The 10,364-nt window shown below is 30.9% G+C and overlaps 1 protein-coding gene across 2 annotated transcripts; it reads right to left on the reverse strand.

The window, feature by feature from the left end:
- Positions 1–7,199: 7,199 nt before the first annotated feature.
- LOC106377252 lies at positions 7,200–9,231 on the reverse strand. Of its 2 annotated transcripts, none has more exons than XM_048754333.1 (6): positions 8,999–9,231; positions 8,692–8,921; positions 8,538–8,626; positions 7,895–8,008; positions 7,783–7,812; positions 7,200–7,685 (listed from the first exon to the last, which is right to left on the reverse strand). In XM_048754333.1, the coding sequence occupies exons 2-5, from the start codon at positions 8,795–8,797 to the stop codon at positions 7,783–7,785; spliced, it is 339 nt and encodes a 112-aa protein (XP_048610290.1). In that variant the 5' UTR covers positions 8,798–8,921; positions 8,999–9,231; the 3' UTR covers positions 7,200–7,685. The 2 variants fall into 2 exon arrangements, with proteins under 2 accessions (XP_048610290.1, XP_022556394.2); XM_022700673.2 differs by having other exon boundaries at positions 7,783–7,815.
- Positions 9,232–10,364: the final 1,133 nt, after the last annotated feature.

Genomic DNA, 10,364 nt, shown 5'->3' on the forward strand with positions numbered 1-10,364 from the left:
AAAATAATTAGCCTAATGGGACATAAATAATATGAGATTAGTCTAATAGGACATAGTTATCATTTTTTTGGCCTAAAAAACAATTTCCCATTATTTTAAGTGATGAGTCATAAGTTTAAATTTATACTAAGCAATTTATATTTATAATTTTATTTGAAACTTTATTAAATAAGTAGAGACACAAATTATTATAGAATTCTAAATATTTTTATACTATTTATTATTTGAGAAGTGATTTTGCTTTGTTTGTCACGTTCTTCATAGTTTTAGGTAATTTTTCTTATTTGTCATGTTGTTCATAGTTTTAGGTAATTTTGTTTATTTATCATGTTTTTACTTTTTTTTAATGATGAGTCATCAATTTTATTTTTTACAAATCATTTTAAATTTATATTGTTATTTGAAACTTTATTAAATAAGTAGAAATATCATGACAAGATTACAATCATCTCCTTTTGAGTTTGTTCAAGAATGAGAGATTTGATCATTCTTTTAATATTGTTTCTTCCTAATACCTTATCTATCTATTATAATTGTAAGAATAAGAGATTTGAACTATTTATTATATGTTTTCGGGTTTATCATTTAATAAATCAAACAGTTATTAATTTATACATAGTTTACATATACTAGAATAGGAAAGTATTATGTATATTTTTATATGTATACTCTTAAATAAATAAACCTCAAAAGTGTAAGCTAATAAAATAAGTAATTTGTTTTGTGGTTCTAGAATTAGATGATTTTTAGACCAAACTGGTGAATATATACTGGACATACATTTATATTTAGAGTCTTCACTTATATTCTATAACAGTTTGATATATTAGATTTGAACAATAACCTGTTAATATAGTTTGCCGGTGATTTTCTTCTAAATTTTGATTCTTAGATATATTTCTGGAGTGAAACTATTTTTTACAAATGTCCATCTTTTTTAATTGACACTTATGTAATTCACTGAATTCATAGAAGAAGTTAAAAATGAAACTAAACTCATATCATGAAGCAAAGACGAGAACGAAAGCACAATTTTATAGAGGTAGAAAATGAAATCACTTATGGAGAGTCAATAGTAAACAAATCGAGAGCAGAAAACCTAATCTCCTTTCGTCATTATACAATCGATGTTGCCTATTTGGTTTTGGTGATTTGTGCTAGCTGCTAAACTTAATTTCCTTTTGTGCATATGAAGTCTTAAAAGTAATTAAAATAAGATGTAATATGTTAACTCTTCAACAACGATGATACATTTAAGAGACCAATATTTATATTTGTCATTTTATAATCGATAAAAATCATAGTGTTGCAAAATTTTAAAATCATTTAATGAACAAACATAATTATAAAAACTCATTCCGCACATGTGCGCTAATTATCATCTGATATCTTATTATATAAAGTAGAGTTTTACTCTCTCCTGGACGCGCCACGTAGGATGACACGTCAGAAATTCGGCTTCTGTACACGCGACACCTGTCCCAGACAAATGAAACTCACTGTTTCATTTAAGTTAATTTACTTATAGGCTTCGTTTCTATTCGGCCTTTATTTTCTTATGATCGACCAAGCCCATCTCGAGTATATCTACGTTTATACGCGCCGTTTGCTATTAGGGTTGAATTCGGTTACATCTTCGCCATCTGAGATGGAGACGTAACCTGAGTTCGAGCGTTGTTACATCTTCTTCCTTCTCAATCTGAATAGCTACCAGTTACAAAATTAACACTCTTAAAGTCCTTAAATCCATACCCCATGATCTCCTTTGAATGCGATTTTTTCTCATGTAAGGCGGTGGCATTACGAATATAAAAAAGTAGGCTTTGATGCTATGAGAACCATCTCCTCATTTCGTTTTTTCAGACCAGTAATCTTATTCTGATCAGAACCTTACTCCATCCGCCTCCATCGCCCCTACAATCCCCGATATACAATCTCCGATCTACCGGCAAATGTCAAACCTAGCCTCGCTCTCCTTCTGGTTTCGACCCTTTCAGTATAAAAGCCATATACTTTCATCTCCAATCTGACTCTCCAAGTCACAGCCTCGATGGCTTCTCTCGCTGGATTCGCGGCTTAAGCTTACGCTGCTTCACACAAGAGTAACGTCTGGTAGCAGCAACATCGGTGATGGGTTAGCGATAGCTGAGCCTCAGATGTTTCCGGAGATCATGTCTCCGGAGATCCAAGTCAGAGCCTCGCCGGATCATGGGGTGACGATTGGTAGCAGCAACATAAGCTGCTTTGCACTCAAAGCTTCAAGGTCGTGCTAGGACATGAACTATTAAGACTCTTGCTTTTAGGGCTTCTGTCATTGACAGAATCAAAAAGTTCTACTCTAAACACGGGTTTGTCAATTCTGATTGTACTTGCGTATTCGAGGACTCAAATATGCAACTTTATATGGTTCTTACGTAGATTTGATGTGTGAAGAGCGTAGGAAGAACCCTATTTTGTGATCCTCTCTATATAATAAGATAACAAAGAGCTTGTAAAGTTTGATGGTGCAGTCACTTCAGTAGTTCAAGTCTTTAGAGCGGGAACCATGGAAGCAAGAGAAAATGCAGTAGTGACATTCTTTTACCCTTACGCTATCCTGTGGAAACAAGATCATACACGACAGTGTGATACTTGATTAATTGGACCTTCTCGAGAATGGGTCTCCAAAAGACAAGAATGATGCAGGGATAGCATTGTTCGAGCTGCTGCATTGGTTAAGATACCAAGTGTTGATGAAGCTTGAACACTGTGTGGTTGTGCCATTGGTGGATCCATGGAAGAATAGAACATGAAGAGGGAAAAGGTAAGCTACGTCTGCGTCAGAGTTTCTCCACAAAGCATGCCAATTGTTTATTATGTTAATATTTTTTTCGGTCGATTTTGTCTTTGGATAGTAATTCCATTTGTGGAATAAAATCTAGAGTTGGCTAGCCAAAAGTGCTTTACAGAAACACACTATTTGGTTTGTTGTGTATGTATTTTGTTATTTTTAACAGAGATGGGAAGAATAAGTTTTGAATTTGATCTTCATGGTTCTTGATTCATCAATTTCCATTTTAGCTCTCTTCATATGAATTGGTTACTCTTATCGGCAAGGTTAGTTACAATAAAGCGATAGTTGTTGTAAATTGTTGATTTAGCTACATCAATCGTTTAATATATATATATATATATATATATATATATATATATATTGCTTTGTAGGCATGTGGAGGGCAACACATATTTATAAGATGGCTTGATGATCAGAAGAGTCTGTTTTTTTTTGCTGGATGTACTCTGTTTTTTTTGGCTGGATGTATCAAAAATTTCAACACTATTACCTCATAATTTATATTTCACATGTTTTCAACAAATGATATTCTGAACTCAGTGATTGAGATTATTTAATATGTTTTGTGATTGTTTGAAAAATTCTTCAAGACCAAAAGTGATATGAGTCATATTAGTCTTCTAACTTTTTTTGTAGTTTTTGATTTATGTACTTACAAAAAGTTAATTCTTTCGTATGTCATCATCGTTTATTAGCTGGAGTATTAAAAAATCTGAAAGTTCATGAAGAGTAGCTGATGGTCGCCGAGATCGGTGCAATAACCCTGGGGAATTCAAATGGCTTCTATTTCATAACTAAGCAATATCCCAACTGCAAATATCATTTTACTTCTGTAAAACTATGCATCGGTTTCCGAAACAATCAAAATAAAAATGGGGTTTTAAAGAATCTGAATTTTTATTCTTGGCTATATCTTGCAATAAGTAGGCAAAGTTCTGTTTCATCGTTTGGATGCCAATCTGACTTCACTACCCATACGTTTTGACACAAGGGACTCAAAAGCCTACTTACCCATGTATGTATGTCTTCCCAGCCTCTCAGGTATCTCTTTTATCTTCACAATTGCTTTCTCTGTATGTATAGACTATACAGAACATCTAATATTGCAGGATTGCTTTGATCTAGACGAGGTAAAGGAACACTGATTTAATAAAGTTTAAATCTCATATTACCGACCCATAGAAAATTGAACATTTAGAACGAGATTTTCTGTTGTTTGGACTAAATACGAAGAGGAAACTTCAAATTCTCTGGCATATTTAAAGACTTTAGAAAGTGTAGCTATGTATAGCTTTGCGAGGATGGACCCACAACAAACTGGTGCTTTGTTGAATTAATTCTCATTAAACTAATTTGTTTTGATTGTCAAAATAGGTATTTGGAGAAGCATGATGACTTACTCAAAGAATCTTATAATACCTTATCACTAGAACTCCAGAAACTCATGGTATTATGATCAAACAAACTCTTTTGTTGAGCTTGTGATGTCATTACCAAGTGGAGATCGTTTAACAGATGATTTTTGTAGATGATTTTTGTAGGTGGAAGAACAGATACTCATGCATAAACTATATGAGCAATGGTTTACTCTTCGTCAAAAAAGAAGAAAGTATGCTCTGTTCTTGAAGATACATTGTCTAAAATATAAGCAGGGAATTTAGAGGACTTGAAAGATATATTGCACACTAATCAAATTTGGTTTTTCAGAAAATGTAGAATACTCAGAATGTGTTGGAATAAAAAGAAACAGTTAAAACTTCTTCTCTAGCAATTGTTCCTAATGTTGATAAAGAACATTGAACAACTCACTTTCTATAAACCAGGATAGAACAGTCTGGTTGGTGTTGGGCCTGCATAGATGGGTCTAAGATTGGATTTTAGTTTAGAAGTGAAGTCGTGTCTTAGGACACTGTTTTTATCAATAGGATGACAAACAAAATATTAGAAAACTCAATAAACTTGATAGAAAACAGATCTATAAACATAACAAACTTGCGCTCGACCTCAAAATTTCATTTTCAACAAATTTGTTCATGTTTTCATATTTGGATCTTTATTTTAATCTACTTATTACTAATTAAACATTTATCTCTACTGATTGGGCTGTTAAACCAGTGCTTCCTTCTAATGCTTCTATCTAGGAATGTTCATTCTGGATTACGGTCTGATTTCGATTCATTTTTTTAGATTTTTTGCTATTTTGGTTTATAAAAATTAACTACCATATTGGATCTATATCTAATTTGGTTTGGTTATGTTTATAAACCATCGATTTTTGGTTTATTTGGTTTTATACAAAAACAACATAACAATATTTATCCTAGATAAAAATTATTTTATATGATTAGAAATCTGATTTATTTAAACATAAATATATATTCTTTACACTAAATTTAAAATATAATATTCTCTACTTTATATTTATATCATAATATTATTATATAAATATATTTCTAGAACAAATCTTTACCAATAAAAATCATGTTTTATTTAATTTGGTGAAAATGAGAAAAACAAACAACTTTTTAACTTATAACAAAATACCAAATTAGTAGAAGGGTCAAGACGGTTGAGAAATAAAGAAAACATAGTTATGCAGCAATGGATCCAAATAATCATCTAAAGACTTGCATGTTTATCTTCCCTCTCTATACATATAGAGATGAATTGTCAAAGACTAACCTCAACTTTGCAATTGTCCTTACTTTATTTTCAGCAAGAACTCATGTAATGCCACCCCAAAGAAAAAAGAAAACCTAACTAATAATTATCAAAATAGCATAGTTTGTTTAGACTTCAAAAAAAAAAAACAAGTACAAAATTTAACTACTATTTATATTTTTGCCTAATAAAAATTAAAATAATTATTTATTCAAACTATTTCAATTATTTTTGAATATGCAACCCGACCGTAGGGCGGGCCGACCCTAGTATATATATATATACTTAATGAGTTGGACGTTACTGTAATGATTAAAATTTTAAGGTCTTCGTAAGTATAACATGTATTGTATAAATAAATAAATAAATAAGTGGAAGTAAGAGTTAGAATATAATTTTAAAAAATATTTCAAAAATTATGTATTATATTATATTAAATATTCTGCTTTAGGCAATCTTTAAAATAATATTTTTATATAATATGTGGCTTAATGTTTTAATATGTATTAGTTTATTTTAAATAGCTTATTTATAGTTTAGTATAATGAAATAATATTATATTTGATTGCAATTTACATGATCTTCATCTTCATCATAATATGTAGTTATACGACAAACAAAATCATTTATATCCCGAAGTTTCTTAAAATTATTTGAATTTATAGATACATTTGATTAGGCTCCTAATTTTATCAACTAATATATTATATTTAATATAAAAGCAAATAAACGTATCAACATCTAGAAAATGTTTAGTGGGATCTCTTATATTATATTTCTTAATGTTCTGAAATGAATCTAATATTATTGATTAATTGTGTAAACAGCTAAATTATACTTAGTAATTAATATTGTGTTTAATTACAAAATGAATTTATATTATATATCCAAGTATTATAATTGAATCTTTTCAAACTTAAATATTATATTATACTAGAGATTTTGTCCGGGCTACACCCGGAATTAGACAAATGTCAATATATTTAATATATATAATGCACATATATTACATCCCTTGATATAACCAAATACTGAATCAGAAATGAGTAAAACTGACAATTTATCATTTGTACTATCTAAAATACATATGGAAAGATGAGCAAATGTGTTTTGGTGTTAAAAAAAAGATGAGCAAATGTGTAATGCATAAAAAATAGTTAATTCTAAGTTACGATTCAAATATTTTTTGTCTTATATATTGGGTTATCATGAAACTAAATTATTAATCATAAGTAAAGTCCATCCGGTCGCGATAGAAATTAACCATATATTTTATGTACACGTGGTTTATATATTTTAAATTTTTAAATTTGTCATTTTTACTATTATGAGGATTGTTTTGTTTGATTTTTTTTTAATAAATATTTATTGGTATTAGAATTTTTAATATTTTCCTTTGGTTCATGTATATTTATTGACACTCATGTGTATTAACTATCGTTGGGAGAAACCAAGAAATCGGACCATATATAAGTTGTAAGAAATTCCAACTATGGTTCGGTTACTTTTATACTATCGTTTTTTCAAATATATTGAGTTTCATACTTTAAACTCAAAGCCTACAAGATAGCGGACAAAGCTTCGAAGGCTTTCCCTTGTAAACTAAGTTTCACATTTACATCCATTGCTTAATGGGCCTAAAGAAATTAAGTCCCATTAATTATTGGGCTTGAGTAAATTTGAGATTTCTCAAGTAGCTGGTAAAGTTAAAATATAAGCGCATTTCTTAAAGAAGAGGTCATCCGAAGGTAATGGGAGCTAGTTTGATGCATTGTATAAACTCCATGTTATAATCTGAATTTATTCATGCATGAAGTAAACCACACCATTGTTTTCCAAGATGCAAAAGCCCGTGAACATTTTAATTAAAATGCACATATCTCTGCTCACAGTCGGAGATAGTTTGCAGTACATTCAAAAAGTATAAAGATGAAATATAGGAAAATAGTTATTGCACAGAGCTTGTAATGTGGGGTACAAAATCTAAGTGTGAACGACGGTTTGCAAGACTTCCAACTATCATTTACATAGCGTTTGCGGCTCTGCTCTTCATCTCCAAAGTTTGGTGGTGTTGGTTGATTCACTACTCCATTGCTTTTGTGGTGTTGGTTTGTTATGAATTGCTGACCTTGGTGGTTGGTTGTGACAAAGGTAAGGATTTCTTCATGAATCTCATCGTCTTCTTCTAAACCTGTAATAAGTAAAGGCAATTGGGTGGTTAAATGTTTCAGACAATGCTTATCATATATCGTTTTATTTAACAGAGAAGAGAAGGTGGTGAGACATACCTATCTCCAGAGTTGCAACCGATGGACCTCCTGCTGCAACAATAATTACGTAAGAAAAAGGCTTTTGTCCTTAGAGAGACTCATCAAAAAGGAGCAAATAAGATGTCCTTACATCAGACTGCTTGATTTCACACAGGGTGCTGGGCATATATTGGTCTTTGATAGATAAATCACATCCTTGGCGCCCAACAGTGAATACATGGCCCCTCATGATATGGTGTGGGTTCTGAAATTACATAGAAAAAAGTATTAGGACAGTTAGAAACAGAAGTATCGTAGTCAAGAAGTGGAAAAGTATCAGACATAACAACATAGTTCTGTCGGAAAAATATAAAAGAACCGAACATGAAGTGAACTAAACTCGTTGGGCATGAACTGAAAGACCAAACCTTCACAACAATAATTTTAGCACGAAGTGCACACTGCTCACTACAAGAAATATGTACATTGTTAACGCGAGAAATATGCTATATTAGATATATTATAGCGAATTCATAAATGCTATGTATACGGCAACTTGCAGACACAAAAAAAGTCACAGAGACACATACATAACAACATACTTATGGGTAATGCCGAAAAAAATATAAAAGAAACGGACATGCAGACAACTAAACTCGTTGCTCATGAACTGAAAGACCAAACCTTTACTAAAAATATTACACGAACAGCACACTGCTAAACCCTAAAGGCGCAATTCACAGACTATTAGATCAAACCAATAAAAAAACAATCACTTATGAAACTTGACCCACCTGAGAATACTGAGAAAGTATCTTCGCACGTGGTGCCTTAGCTAGCTTCTTCCCTGCCTTCGACTTCTCACCATCCGTCACAACTTCACCTAGATCCACAAAAACATTAGAAATCATAATTAATGAGACAAAATCGTGAGACAGACCACCAAACCTGCTATTGTAGGTGTCACCGCCACATCGGCTTCAGGGTTTGTGTCGGCTTCAAGAGAGATCTTCATCACAGGCACATCGGTTAAAACAGGCTTCTTTGCATCCATAGCTTACGGATCAGAGGATCCAAGCTCCGACTCTCCAGATTTCGAATCCAGGATCTGAAACCGGTCCTTATTTCTCAACCGGAATCTCGCTCGCCGACGAAGACCCGCCGGTTCCGCTCGCTACCTAAGTTAAAAAAAAATTGAAAATCAGATTTGAAACCAAAAAAAAAAAAATTCAGATTCGGATAAGAACTAACGTACAGATTAAATAGCAGCATGGATCTTGACCTTAGATCGCTTGGTAGGGCGTGGAGATGAGAAGACGGTTCAGGGGATGAAGAAGAAGAAGAGAAACTCTTGGAAGATGACGAGCTACGACTGGTCTTAACCATGTCTCACAATTTTTTTTTCAATATCGATCTTGTTCCCGATATAGAGAAGGAGAGGAAAGAGACGGAATCAAAAATATCAGAGACTTTATGTAAATGAGAAGAAAAACAGAACCAAACGTCGCGTCTTCATCATCTCCACGTGATAACCAAACCAAACATTAAATCATATGTATTTAAAATGGGCCACTTCGATTTTATATCAGCCCACATAAGTGTGGCCCGATTGTAACTTCAAAAACTGTCTGGCAAAACGAAGTTTCACTATTGGTTGATTTTTTATAGTGACGTGGATATAGCTTTATAGTGGAAGATATTGGTGTTTTAGTATTGTTAGATATTACAACTCATATATGGTACTCAATTTTTTTTTATAAAAAAACTCATATGATAGTTGATGTTTATAATTTTTTACTTTTTCATAATTATAAAATACATGTGTTAAAATAATTAATATAATGAAATAAAATTTAATGTTATCCCTTTATTAATATCCTCTATATATTAAAAGAGAAGCATTACAACATATTTTTATAGACGCATGTCATCACCACAATCATTCTTATAATCCTTAGAAAAATATGTTGGTCCATATAAATATATAATAAGCTTTTTATTAAACTAACCATAAATTAATCATAAATATTATTCATTGTTTCCTTAAATAAAAATCACGAAATTACCTAATGTGGCTAAAGTATATATTACAATTAATGATTTTGAATAATAAAGATTTGATAGAAATTAGTCTATTCTCTATCATTTTTAAAAAATTGAACTTATTCAAATAAATTAAGCAACCACATTAACTATATAATAAAAATTTAGATTTTTTTCGTATATGTTATATTTTGAATTTTTAAAAACGAATATAAATGACTAAAGTTGTTAAAAATCTCACATTGAAATTTTGGTGATCCATGGTTTAAAATTTATTTTATAACAAGATACAAATGATTACGAAATTACATAAGTAGGAAATCTCATTTAATAAATATTATATATATGTATATTAATATTTTTCAAAAATAAATTATATACCATATAAAATACATATGTATTTTAGTTTCGAATTTGTTTTGAATTTGTTTTGATAAAAAATTTTAACAATTATTGACAACTTAATATTAAGATTTTAAATTTTGCATTGAATGTTTTTAAAATTATAAATTACTAAAACTATTAAACATCCCACAAATTTTTTATTGTTATCATTGATTTAAAAATTTTGTTATAAA

Source organism: Brassica napus, chromosome C4 (genome assembly GCF_020379485.1).
Source record: "Brassica napus cultivar Da-Ae chromosome C4, Da-Ae, whole genome shotgun sequence".
NCBI classification, from domain to species: domain Eukaryota; kingdom Viridiplantae; phylum Streptophyta; class Magnoliopsida; order Brassicales; family Brassicaceae; genus Brassica; species Brassica napus.